Consider the following 14,729-nt stretch of genomic DNA (forward strand, 5'->3'; position numbering starts at 1 on the left):
AAATTATTATTAAGAGTGACAGACATATGTGTTCTTCTTGGCTGTACACAGAACGTGCGTGGCAGGGAATGTGTTAACTTTAACATTTTCAATGGACTTTGTATAATTTATCATCAACATTTATCATAACATCAAGCTATACACTGTATGTATTGCTTAGTTTAAAGCTTAGGCTTACAATACCACCTTTATAGCGAACGTTCGATTAAAAGTAACGTCTAGCGGACCTTGAAAATCTAACCAATACACGTCAAGAATAAGTTCGCGAAAACAATTAAACATCGAGAATGATGTCACGAAGATCAAACTCAGCTTAGTATTTCCCTAAATCTAAGGAAAATAGACAGTGGCACGCAAATAATGTGTCCCTAAATTTGGGGAAAAAAGCTGCAAAATTTGACAACACTGCTCTAGAATAAAACTCTAAACCCCAACCCCCTAAACCTTGAAATAAAGGCGACTCACATATCCCAATAGATTCTACATATCAGATATAAGCAGCTGAAGTGAATACTTACGGAGAGTATAAGCTTACACGAACACTCCCGAGAATTCACGAATGATTGAAGCACAGGAAATGAATCGAGATCGTTCTGGAAGCATCTCGATGCGTCATAGAAAGGTGAGCTGAAAAGCTGTAGTGATAAGGTCTAATGCAGGTCAGTATTTAAAATAGGTCAAAGTATTATTTCAGTAATTCACTGTTATCGATTGCTGTATTTCTGATTGAAGGTTGTTGTGAAATAAACTGACTTGACCCCCCTAACAATAAGTTTATATATCAGCTCCTCATCCGCTGGTCCTATTTAACTTATCTGAGACGTGCGGTTACTTTTCCAAGGCCTACTAGAGAGTCATTTTTATACTGACGTACATTGTTATTTAAACCATATTTTTCTCATTCCTTATCACGACCCTTAAACCTGCGAATTTCTATATTATGAACTTTATAGAATTTATCACGCATAATCACAATTTTACTTATACCCAAAAGCGTAATCGAAATGGATTTGTCTACTGCGGTTCACAGATGAGTTTCATCTATATTCAGCAAAGCCAGAACTCATATACTGCTGGTGGTAGACTGGCTTTCAGTATCACTGGTGCTCCCAGAAATGATAATTTTACCCTTATGCAGCGGTTGGGGCACCCTATAAGATAAGAAAATATACAGGGTGATTGACAGCCGATAGTAGGTTTGGAGTTACAGAAACCGGGACACGTGATTTTAAAGAAAATTTGCAAGTACAGATAATCGGTCTTGCTCTATCGACTTAAATATGTTTAGCCATGCGACGTTGCCAGTATTATAAAAAAGATATATTGCCAAATTTTCAGAAAGGTCATGTGTTCATTTTTCCGTAAACATTTAACCAACCATCGGCCCTGAATCACCCTGTATAATCAAGCCCAAAGACTCAAAAGAGGCATATGTTAATCCCATACTCACCGCGGAAGCTCTTCGCATGGAGGAAGCACGTTTTGCAAGTATGCACCAGAGATATTCCCCACCGGGGCATAATGTGCAACCACCACGATTTTACCTGAACGAGAACGTGCTTTTCCTAATCCGAAGTGTTTGCTATTCGCCCAGACTAACTGCGTAAAATGGCCTGGAATTCGCAATAATTCTAATTAGCAGCAATGATATCACTGCAAAAATTCAAATAACGTCACTCCTTCCATCTCTAATCAAACTTGACCAAAGAAAATGGTGGAACTTGACAAAGGCGTGGGGTTAGAAATTTGACACATCAAATTTGACATTTGCTGAATTTCTAACCTCATCACTTTTCAGATCATTTATACAGTTGAAAAATCTGCTTTTCTAAGCTATTTAAGAGGTAACGGAATATTATACCTGCATTCACATTGGCTCGCATTTCTGGCTCATTTCGGAAATCGTATTGTTTCACTGCGGAATACCAATAAGTGGTCACCTCCTGCCCAGTGACATCGCTCACCAATCCGTTTGCCACTCTGCAAAAGAGGTTTTGGCCGATGTCTTTGTCGTTGCGATAATAAAACCGATTGGTGTGGGCCAGGTGGTTTGCCCACGTTTGAGCTAAATCACACAACTAAAAGAAGAAGAACCATCTCTGTTTTGAGATTTTTTAATGTTCCGAAATGTACCTCGGGTGACATAGTTAATGGAGGCGAATTATGCCTTTGCCGATATACGTTGTGCCAACACAGACAATCCGTTATAAAATCGCTATCCTGCCAGGCAGTCCTTATTTCTGATATGTCTAGAATCATGCTAACTGGACGGTTGTGAAGAATCTAAAAAAATCTCCTCATTTATCTATAGTGGGTGTCCGTTTCTGGAGCTCAAGTCAACCATGAGAACCACGGTAACCATAAAAGATACGAGCTTTACGATACTATTTGGAGCTCAAGTACTCCAAAAATGCCGATGACTTTGGAAAGTATTTGAAGAATAAAAATAACTTTTTTCTAATTATGATGACGTAGTAAGGTCTGGTATGATAACGTAGTAAGGTTCAGCCTTGCAGCTTGATGTAAGTCTTAAAAATCCTGTTTTTGTAAAAAGTGCCTGTGAAATTAAATAAATTTCTCCATAAATAATAATCAAATAGGGCAAGATCTGTTGAACGTGCCGGCTAACGCACATCTCCATCTTTGAAATCACTCTATCGGGAAATATTTAAACAGAATCAAACACTCTCCTAATGTTATATGACGGAGCACCATTTTGATGGAACTAAAGGTTAACAAGTGTAAATACCCATTAATTGTCAAATTTTCTTCGTAAATATGTGGGCCAATGATCGTACCGCCCAATAAATCAACCCATACATGTTGCCTAAAATATGGTCAACGTTCTTGGTGGTCATAAGGAATTTTGGTGGACCAGGCATGTCTACTGTGATGACTGAACATGGGTGAGTTGGTAAACTTTCACTCACCCATAAATTTCACATAGGAAATAAGATGCGGATTTGGCTTCAACAGTGCCATGATATTCCTACAAAACGTTTCAGTACCTCCTAGATGCACGATTTGAATAATATTCAGGGTAAACAGGTAATATTTGTGGTTTTTCACTACTCTCCAGATCATCTGATAAGATACGTTAATTTCTTCTGCTATAATCCTTGTCGCAGTAAAAGAAACATCCTTTATCAGAAAAAAGCCAAATTCGAAAATGTGAAAATTCAATATGGATTCCATAAGAAAAAAAATAAGGGTGATGATTGAAAATCGAAACGTCAGATTTCAAATAAGACATGGTCACGTTATAGAAGAGGAAAAATTGCAATCGTATCTTTTATGGCTACCGAGACCCTCATGGTTCAATTCCAGAAACAGGCACTATGCAGTGCGTGGGTATTTACATCACAGGAAGGGTGGATTCACGCAAGAAACAAATTCGTAATATCTCGAGACGTGCAATCACTCACGGGCTTCCTGCACAATGAAAAATAGTGACATGATTCATGGAAATGAAATAATTTCAAGGGAACAATTTTAGAGAGATGCCAAATTTTTAACACAAGGAAATGGAAAATGCAATGTGTTCCTGGGTGACCTTTACCTTCGCTACAATCATCAATTACACTTTATCTTCTTCGGACCGTTTCCTCAATCAGATTGGGACTCCGACCTTGGCATTTTATTCAACGTTAATCGTTTTATTTTAGGGCGCACTATCGTGTTCCAGGACTTTTATCGAAACGTATCTAAAGCGCCTTAATTGATGTCTTCCCCCGCGTTATTCTCAATTTTGCAAGGTCCCATAATTTTCCTAACACGAAATAAATGTGCGAAGCGACATTTCGAGGAATACTAACGATGTAAATAAATCTTGGAAAGTGGGAATTCGAGTTATGGTGAGACGACCCAAAAGTGGTTTCATAAAATATTGGGAATTACTGGAATAATTTTCAAATACGGCATTTTCTCCAATTTGGTCCAATGGCTCACGAATGATTTGTTAACGAAATTTAAGAATTGGAGGGGAATTTTTTCCTTCACTTTTTGGGGGATAACGTCGCAAACACCATTAAGGGTTATTGTTGCTGCTTGTCTAGAAGGCTTTGGAAGCAAAACAATAACGCTTCGGTTGTCATTATTAATGGCGTCTTCGAATTTTCTCTCGTTTCGTTCGTGAAAAATATTAAATTTCGTGCGAAAATGTGGACGAAATTTAAGAAAGTTTGTGCGGAGTTGAAGGTTTATTTCATAGAAACATAAAGTGTTCGTATGAGATTAAGCTCAGCTGAAAACAGGTAAAAATCCCGTTTTTGTCAATTGATTTGGTTTGATAATATCGGAGGGAATATCACGTCGTCGACGCTCGGGTCTCCGAAGTCGCACGATAACCGAATAGCAAACATAGATGGAGCTCAAATTTAATTGAGTGACTGAAAATTCTCTAGATGCCAAACTACACGAGCGTATTTTCCGTTAAGTTTGATGCATCAATCAAAACGTAAAGCATTTTTTCCGTTGAGTGCACTCAGAAAACTAATATACGTATATACAGTCAGTTATAGTATTCGTACCTCATTAATTGTCTATTTTAAATGTCCGATAACTGCTTATTAACTATTAATAAAATTACTTATTAAAAGGAATTAATAAACTTTTTGCTTGTTACAAAATGGACTCCACTGTGTTACCTTGAGCCGCTGTTGTATGTGCCAATTTATTAAAAAAAAAGATGACATTGGTGGGTTCATTCAATATTAAAGGGCAGATTATTCACAAGATATTTGCAGACAAAATTTTGGCACTACAGAACATATCCAGAAAAATTCTTCTCATATTACCGAATGACAATTACGAGTTTCGATGAACTGTACGATCTTTTGTGCTACAGATTGCATAAAAAATACTTTCTTTTGAATTGCAATTGACTCGATGGAAAGATTGATAAGTAAACTATTTATTTATAAAATACAGGGTGTTCTTACATATCATGTACATACGGAAGGGGGTAATTCTTTAGTTTATTTCATGACTAAAAATTCATATAAACATAGGTCCGAAAACGCTCCGTTACCTATCTACGGGATGTTCAAATTACATTTTTCAGTTTTTTCTTTATAACTCCCACAGTTTTTAATACATTTATCTAAATTTGGAATATAGTTTATGCTGTAGGATTTACATCATTGGGCATATTAAATGGTTTTGATAATCTACAGGGTGAAATTTTTTCAGTGGTTATGCACTCTTTTCTCCCCCTAAATTTGTTCGCGGTGTGCCACTGGAGGAATCTAAAATACACTGCGTGACATAGAAAAGAGAACACCCCGTAAAAATGGTTTAATTTAAATAATTTTTGGTATGCATGTTTGTTTATATGTATAGCAGAAACGATCAAAATTTCACTCATATTTATCTACGTATTTACGAGTTATTCGGAATTTTAGGTTTTTTTTAAATATAAAAATTGCAGTAAAATATCAACAATACAACTGGAAAATAACATTTATTGGAGTGTAGTGTGCTTAGAAACTGCGTAGAGATATGCCTAGAACCAGAATAGAGCGAAATTTTCATCAATTGAGCGAGTTTGAGAGGGGTCGAATAGAGGGTCTACGAGAGGCTGGTCTGTCATTTAGGGAAATCGCCACTAGATTGAACCGTAGTGTAAACACTATAGTGAGATACTGTCAGGGATGGTTCGAAGAAGGGCAAACAGGCAGAAGAACAGGTACTGAACGACCTCGAAGAACTACAGAACGCCAAGATCGCCGACTCCGAATTATGGCCCTAAGAGATAGGTTCGTCTCGTCGAGGACGCTGGCGGATCAGTGGTTCGCTGAGTATGGAAGGCCCATTGGGATACGAACCATTTATCGCCGCATAAGAAGTTTTGGATTGATTTCCTACCGTCCCTATCTCGTGTTACCCCTCACCTTAAATCATCGTCAAAATCGACTATAGTGGTGCCAAGAACGGATACATTGGACTCTGGAATGGGATAATATCGTGTTTAGTGACGAATCCAGATTCTGTTTCGGTATGCATGATGGTCGGGCAAGAATACGAAGGAGACGGGGTGAAAGATGGGATCCTCAGTTTGCAATACAGAGGCATGTCCATCAGACTGTTGGGGTAATGGTTTGGGGTGCCATTGCATATGGTAGCAGGTCACCTTTAGTTTTCGTCAGAGGCAGTATGACAGCCCAGCGATACATCCAAGAAGTCCTGGAACCTCATCTTGTGCCTTATCTGGAAACTCTTGTTGATCCAGTTTTCCAACAAGACAATGCACGACCACATGTGGCTAGAGTGACTATGGACTTCTTCCAACAAAATGCAGTCAATTTGCTACCTTGGCCACCTCGATCTCCAGACCTCTCGCCGATCGAACATGTATGGGATATTATAGGTAGAAGGTTGCATAATTTACCCCATCCCCCGCAAACCCTAGCGATGCTGTGTCATGCTGTCCAGTTAGCCTGGAATGAGATCTCCCAAGAGGACATCAATCACCTCATTAGATCCATGCCTAGACATGTACAGGAATGTATAAGACACCGCAGAGGACCGACAAATTATTAAATTTTTTTTAGTTTTTAACAATTAAATTTGTTCAACTTTTTAATGAAGTATTTGTTTTGGCGTAAACAACATGCATACCAAAAATTATTTAAATCAAATCATTTTTACGGGGTGTTCTCTTTTCTATGTCACGCAGTGTATAAAATGAATATATCATTTTGTTTAGAAACTTTTTTGGTCTTCTGTAGTTTTTTCCTATTTGCGTCGGTTATCGAGAAAAAATATAAAAAACGATTTTCTGCAATTCGCCAGGTGAAATTAAAAGTTTTAAAATGAGTGTGAAAAAAATATAGTAGGCTTTGGCTTTATTTGGCCAATCTTTTGTTTTTATTAATTCTGACAGTTCGAATTTGAAACCGTAACTTGTGCCTGAATATCTCATATTAAAGTCATGGTCTCCTAGATCCCCTGACTTAAATACCCTAGATTTTTTTCTATGGGGGCAACTAAAATCTTTATTGTACACAATACCAGAGAATACCGTTGATGAGTTACGAAATCGAATACTAGATGCATTTGAAACTGTAAGAAATACTTCGAGGGTATTCGAACGAGTACGGACATCAATGAAAAACGGCAAATGCACAAGTAAGGATTGGAGGAGGAGGTCACTTTTAACAGTTGTTGTAACAGTTTCTTTGTTAAAGTTATTATTTAGGGTCATCCAAATGTTAACTTCATCTGGCAAATTGCAGAAAATTGTTTTTTTTTTTTTTACGATAACCGACGCAGATACGAAAAAACTACAAGAAACCAAAAAGTTTCTAAACAAAATAAAAAAGTCATTTTGTATTTTAGATTCTACCAGTGGCGCGCCACGAAAAAGTTTAGAGGGAGAAAAAGGGGCATAACCTCTGAAAAAATATCACCCTATGAATTATCAAAACCATTTGATATGCCCAATAATGTAAGTCCTGTAAACTATATGCCAAATTTTAGCTAAATATCTCAAAAACTGCGGAACCTGTAAAGAAAAAGCTTAAGAATTTTTGAAATTTGAACACCCTATAAACAGGTAACGAAGCATTTACGAATCTATGATTATATTAGGTGTACAACTTTGCTTCCGCCGTTTTTGAATAGATGTATGTAGCGGTAAGTAATGATCGAAATAAATAACCCCATGTGGGCATGCAGGAGCCTTGGACACCTGTTAACATAACCTCATAAAAATATTAGTCTATTTGTGTCTTCATCATAAAGTTATTCGCAATTGAAAATGTCAGTGTACGAGCCAAATTCTCGTCATTTGCGGGAGGTTTTACTTTTCTGCTTCAATATGAAGAAATCTGCTGCTGAGGCTCATCGAATGCTCTCAGATACTTATGGGGAAGCCACTATTAGTGAAAGGACATGTCGTGAGTGGTTTCAGCGCTTCAAGAACGGTGATTTTCACGTCGAAGACCAACATAGCGGTGGAAGAAAGAAGGTTTTCCAAGATGCGAACTTGGAAGCATTACTTGACGAAGACTCGTGTCAAAGTCAACAAGAATTGGCACAATCATTGGGAGTGACTCAACAAACAATCTCAAAACGCCTCAAAGACATGGGAATGATTCAGAAGCAAGGATATTGGGTGCCGTACGAGTTGAAACCAAGAGATATTGACAGGCGTCTGTTCGCTTGTGAACAGTTGCTTGCAAGGCAAAGACGGAAGGGATTTCTGCATCGTATTGTGACTGGGGACGAGAAATGGGTTCATTACGATAATCCCAAACGCAAAAAGACTTGGGGATATCCCGGCCATGCTTCCACGTCGACGGCCAAACCGTCTATTCATGGTTCCAAAATCATGCTCTGTATTTGGTGGGATCAACTCGGCGTAATATATTATGAGCTGTTACAACCAACTGAAACAATCACAGGTGCTCTTTATCGAACCCAATTAATGCGTTTGAGCCGAGCATTGAAAAAGAAACGGCTGCAATACAACGAGAGACATGATAAAGTGATTTTGCAGCACGATAATGCTCGACCCCATGTTGCGCAAGTGGTCAAGAAATACTTGGAAACATTGAAATGGGAAGTCCTACCCCACCCGCCATATTCTCCTGACCTAGCTCCTTCTGATTATCACTTGTTTCGATCCATGGCACATGGGCTAGCTGACCAACACTTCCGGTCTTATGAAGAAGTAAGAAATTGGATAGAATCGTGGATCGCTTCAAAAGATGTCCAATTTTTTCAACACGGGATTCGTATGCTGCCCGAAAGATGGGAGAAAGTAGTGGCCAGCGATGGACAATACTTTGGATCCTAAAGGTATAATTAGTTTTTTACAATAAAATCGCGAAATTCGGAAAAAAAACGGCGGAAGCAAAGTTGTACACCTAATATAAACTTTTAATTATGAAATAAGCTAAAGAATTACCTCGTTCCGCATATACTTGATATTTAGAAACACCCTGTATAATATTAATACTTTTTATAATTTAAAGAAATCAAATAGTGAAAAGTCTGTGTTTACTGATCTGTCTATCCACTGTCTACTTTCTTTTAACATGCCTATTGCTACATTCTTTCATTTTAACATCATATAGTTCAGGACGTTTTTCAATTTCACCAATAAATTTTTCGATGTCAAACATTTTTCGCTAAAACTGTACACTCACTTACTCGTATAGTTTATCGTATATTACACAATGATTTATATTTCTAGCGTGTTCTGGCGGTGGCGATATCAACGCAAGCTGGAGCGTTAAAATCGTTCACGCCGGCAGAAATAAAATAAACGTAACGTATATTCCATTTGTTTAGTTTAACTTTCTTGTAGATACAGTTCCTATTAGGATGAATATTTTCTGCGTTAAAAACGCTGCGGAAAATACGCTCGTGTAGTTTCGAACTAAAACTGTTCGTGTTTTCCGTATATGAATATTAAGGATGTTAATAAATCTTGGAAAGTGCGGATTCGAGTTATAACGAGCCGACCCAGGTGTGGTTTTATAAAATATTAAGAATTACTAAAATTTTGATATTGTCTGGGAACTGTGTACCCATATTGTGCGATTCAAATTCTGCTCTTTTAAGGGGAATCCCGTTAGTATTTGTAATAAACACGTACTCAAGAACGTGGTGAAAACGGTAGATATTTAATATTGTATGCACATGATAGTTACCAAAAATTGCCTCGTCCTATAAAAATGTTACGTACTCTATTTTTTTTTATCACACCATGTAGATTTCAGACTAAAAAAAGCTACATTTCCAATACTCTTAGCGACATACTTCAGGCGATTAATAATTGAAATGGTTTAACGCGTGAGCAAAACCAACACCAGTTAATATAGTTGAGATTATTAATCGCTCATAACTACTCGAGTTGATTGTAATATTTCCGGTAACTGCAGGCATTAATCGTGGCTCTTAAATAAAAACTAATTTTGGTTTTAATGAAAATAGAAAAAAATGAATTAAATTTCATTAAAGTACAAATTAAATCTCGATAACAGTGACAGAATCATGGCAAGAAGCAGAGAGATAGATGACAAAAACTGAATGTCTCGTGGCGTGTCGCTGTCTGTTGAGTAAGTGTTATCTAGGAGAGCGATAGCGTGCTTGTTGATGGAAAAGCGTGCATTAATCATTGAAACATCATTTTGTGTAACATAAACACACGTTTTAATAGTCAGTTGGCGAATTTCAGAAGGAAATCTGAGTAACAATTGTGTGCCATCTAAGTACAAATGGATCAGGCAAGGCTTAGCATACTGTGGCAAATCAGCAACATACCGATTAACCCGCACTGGGTCAAGTATACTTTCTTGCGTTAGATCCCCCACTACCGAGACTGACTCTGATCCTTCACCATCCGACTCAACCACTTGAGTTCTACCTCCAAAGTAACTACCAAACCACTCACATAGTTGTTCTGAGAATGCATAATATTTCACAAGAGAGAACATTCATTCTTTACTAAGGAGTCGAAAGAAAAATTGATAATCTTTTGGTCACTGTTATCGTCTTCAGAACTTAGGAAAAAAATATTTAAAAAGCAAAAATTAACAATTATGTTGTATAGAAGGTGAATATGTGAAATGTGTGAAACATTCTAAAATGCCTCGTTGAAAAATTAATTTTTTTGTAGATGACTTATATCAGTGAAGTTATTTTTGATGATGATCACTGTACCTTATTTAGTCTGTCTTTTTTTCTATTTTATTCATAAGTTGCTTTTTAGATATTCAAGGTTGACGTCTTACTCAAGCATAGATAGCCAAGTATTATCTATGCCTATTGAACGTGATAACAACCATTTGGATAACTTTTTCAAATATTTACATTTGAAAGAATCTAATATATTTTAAATAACACGTAAGGTTGCATAACGGTTTTTCTTAAGTAACATATATGCACTTTCTTAGATTTTACGCTTTTTTGATAATGGCTATTTGGTAACGTTCAAATGCAAGCCGTTATCGCCCGCATAAAATCAATGACAATGCACTAAAATCAGGCATTAATGAAAAACCATGCATTAATGGGGATTATTATGGTATTATTAACATAATGAGTTGACAGAATATCTCATGTATGTACCTATTTTTGTTACTAACCCCTGAAATTATAGGCTTAAAAAATAATACATCGATCAATTAACAGAAACCAATAAATAAGCTATAACGGTTTTATCAAAAAAGCACTTTTCTTAAATAAACATATTAGATGTTTTTTTATATCCTGAAAAGTTTATTATTTATTTATTATTATATCAGTTTTACACACGAATTCCCAAATTAGCAATTACCAAAGACTCTGACCTTGTTGATACTGCTGATGCTTATCATCTCACCTCAAACTGAAGTCACAAGAATGATTCTGCAGTACGGAGATGGCTTAGTTGTGTGATATAATTAGTTCACCACGTAAATTATTATATTTTTTGTTTTCCAAAAAAATTTTAAAGAAATATTAAGTGAACGTAATAATTATTTATGTCACAAGCCTGGGAAATGTATTCTGCAGAGTGAGCTAAGCAGGTGGAGGTTGGTAGATTGGAGACGCCACCTAAACGCATAGTTTATCGATACACTTTACTCATTTTCTAAATTTTATATTTCACGTTACAGAACAATTACATAAAGATATTTCCAGCGACATTCGCATTATTCAAAGCTTTAAAGTGTTATTTTGCAAACAGAGGGATCGGAAAAGATTATTGCCATTTCCTTAAATCAGCTTTCCGGTCTTAATCGGTAAAATGTTACTTTTAGGTAGAAAAATTGGACAAAAAGTGTATGGCTGAGAATAAAAGAATTGAATATACAATTATGGCAAATCAACTCGCTCACAAGATTTGAGTAGCGGGATCTCAATTCAATTTTAAGTTATGACGATTCACCGCTGTGTGAACTGAAAAGGACGAATCTCATTGTTGAGGTATTTTAATTTCCATTGAGAGAGCAATCAATTCCATACTGGAAATAGTCGTATAAATTTATAGGAAATATTAGACATATTTACGAGAATGTTTAGGAAATATTGAGAATTACTGGAAATATTACAAAATTTGCACTTTTCCAAGTGCGTTTTGAGGACAAAAAATTCCGTATTTGATCAAACTAAGAACAAATCAAAATCTGTTATTACAAAATATCAAAAATTATCTGCTTAAAAATTCTAAATCTGAGGTTAAAACTACGTCAAATAATTCTCAACATCAAAACCAAATCCCTGATTTTGAATTTGTCAGAACATCAAAATTTTGCTATGGTTGGTGTGGAAAGAACACTCCCTAACCGATTTTTTCTTTAATTTTTGGGGATTAACATGTGACACGCCAGTAGGAATTGTTGTTATTGTTGCTGTTTATCGAGAAGGCTTTGGAAGCAAAACAATAACGCTTCGGTTCCTTATTAATGGCGTCTCCGAGTTTCCTCCCATTTCGCGAATGAAAAATATCAAATTTCGAACGAAAATGTGGATAAAATTTGAAAAAATTTGTATGGAGTCAAAGGTTAATTTCATAGAAACCTAATGAGTGTCATAGAGGAATAAAATCTGCTGAAAAGAGGTAATAATCACGCTTTTAAAACTCAATTTGGTTTGATAATATCGGGGGGGAATATCGTGTCGTTTACGCTCGGGCTTCCGAAGTTGTACGATGACCGAGCAGCAAACTAGATAGAGATTAAATTGAAGTAACTGGCTGAAATTTCTCTAAAACTATTCTTATATTCAAATATTCCATTCTGTTTCTCTTATAGTTTGAAAAAATCTGGGGTACAGTCTTTTCCTTTATTTTTCATAAAATGGGCCTCAAGAAAAGGTGACTGCCATCCATACCACTTTTGTTATTTTTCAATTAGACGACGATTGTAGAATCTATAGGAATACATTAAATTTAAATATTTTGCACCCTGTAAACGAACCTTAAAAAAAAGTCTTGAACATCATCATTATCATCACCATCATCAAAAAGGTATTTAGTTCAGGTAAGGATCATTACAGGTTTGTGTCATTGACAGGTCGGTATGTGCATCAAAAAGAGTGAATGTTTGCCAACATTAATAATGCAACAACAGTATCAAAAATTAAAGCTGAAAGTTTAGTTTTTAGCGAAAATGCCGGAGTTTTATATAATATATTATTGTTATACGGATTTTGTCTTGAGCCTTAAGGGCTCGTTTAACCGAATGACATAATATTGAAAGCAATTGAAATACTGCAAAGCCAGTGACGTAACTATAGATTTTGTTAGAAGAATTCAAAAGGTCTGGATCAGAAAATCGAAGCTATCGTCCCCGGGTTTCTTTGCTGTAACATAACGTTGATACTAAGATATGACTTTTTGAAACGACCTCATAGATGCATTTGACAACATAATGACAACTTCACCTTGTATTTCTTAAGTACATAAATTATACGGTTGATAACTTTTATCCAGATCATCCTGTATGTACATATGTATGTATGTATTACCTTTTGCAATAAATATGGCCGACTGTCAGTTTCTTCGGGACTCAAGTTATTATTGGCACAAGTTCTGGCTTCAACTGGTTCGGGCTTGTTTGCTTGTACAATTTTGGCAGCATTGAGTCTTCTTCTCAGATTCTGCAGAACTTTGGCCTCTTCACGTCGGCGGCTCGGTTGGTACTGTGGTGCAGTAGGAATCACTGGGATTTGCGGCTCGGAGTTTTGTATAGAAGAACTTAGCAGTCTACCAAAAAAAAAAATGTTAATGAAGAGTGAAATGGGATGTGATATAGATACCTGCAGTGAAAAATGTACTCATCCATAAAATTTAAAAAAATTAACAAGATGTCCAAAACCATCACTAGAAACACCGCAATTGTTACACTTAAAAATCCAGACTTGACCTCCATTGAGTTAAATTTGTTAATATTTAAGTCGTTCTTAATTGAGATCAGATCGGTTTAGGACAGCCTTAATGGAATTTTCTTCGGCATTATGAATGAAAATGATGTTTTTACCTCTTAGAAACAGGAGTCCTAGGCGGGCCATTAGGATGCGTTAGCATGTAAAAAGGGGGATAGATGGAAGATTGAGAGGCGATTCTGGGGAGTTCCATAGTGCGGACGTTGTCCCCAGCATCCGAGGTAAAGTCCGCATATCGGGCGTCGCGACGACACCGCAACGCTCTCGCAAACTGATTTGGCAAACCGACGTCGCAGTAAAACAGAGGCCATGCGCCCTGCGAATGCCTCTGTTTTGCTCTTTTTTCGACTCTATGAAATTCCATATAGTCCGTGAATGATTGATAATTATGCGATGAAGTGCAACTTTCAAGCACGAAAACATCTTATAAGGTAATTGCAATATATGTAGCTATTTCAAAAATGTTTTAAATATAGAATTCTAGTGGCACTAGAAATTCCGATGAAATGTAAAATAAATATCGTTACAATTTAAGCCTCTAATAATACCAAATCATAACTCCAGCATTTTGTATGTTACTATGTTCGCAGAATTGATACGTAATTACTGTCCTTAAACCGTATCATAATTGTGAATGATTTGCAAGTTCTCAATCGAGCCGAGGATCACGTTTTCGTAATGCTGTAGTCTCGTGTGCTTTCGTCATGGAGTCACGGAGAATTACCGGTTCAAATTAAATGATGATCATGTTTACTTGAAATTGCAAAATTTCGAGCAATAGTTAAAATTTTATGAACAAACACCCAAATTAATAAAGTACCTATGTAGTGATTTGTCAGGAATATGTTTCG

At 36.4% G+C, this 14,729-nt stretch overlaps 1 protein-coding gene across 1 annotated transcript; it reads right to left on the minus strand.

The window, feature by feature from the left end:
- Window positions 1-674: 674 nt before the first annotated feature.
- LOC136408858 (venom allergen 3-like) lies at window positions 675-14,261 on the minus strand. Its single transcript, XM_066390046.1, has 6 exons — window positions 13,974-14,261; window positions 13,462-13,699; window positions 2,134-2,283; window positions 1,862-2,078; window positions 1,451-1,613; window positions 675-1,151 (listed from the first exon to the last, which is right to left on the minus strand). The coding sequence occupies exons 1-6, from the start codon at window positions 14,240-14,242 to the stop codon at window positions 1,064-1,066; spliced, it is 1,125 nt and encodes a 374-aa protein (XP_066246143.1). The 5' UTR covers window positions 14,243-14,261; the 3' UTR covers window positions 675-1,063.
- Between the last annotated feature and the right edge of the window lie 468 nt (window positions 14,262-14,729).

This window comes from Euwallacea similis, chromosome 5 (genome assembly GCF_039881205.1).
Source record: "Euwallacea similis isolate ESF13 chromosome 5, ESF131.1, whole genome shotgun sequence".
Lineage (NCBI taxonomy): Eukaryota > Metazoa > Arthropoda > Insecta > Coleoptera > Curculionidae > Euwallacea > Euwallacea similis.

What these genes read in the sequence shown, in the direction of transcription:
- LOC136408858 (XM_066390046.1), bottom strand. Translation starts at nt 14,242, where the DNA reads ATGGAATTTCATAGAGTCGAAAAAAGAGCAAAACAGAGGCATTCGCAG. An exon ending in GGCCATATTTATTGCAAAAG is followed by an intron (nt 2,284 to 13,461) that starts GTAATACATACA and finishes AGATTTTTTTAG; the next exon opens with ATTCTTCACAACCGTCCAGT. An exon ending in GCGAGCCAATGTGAATGCAG is followed by an intron (nt 1,614 to 1,861) that starts GTATAATATTCC and finishes TGCGAATTCCAG; the next exon opens with GCCATTTTACGCAGTTAGTC.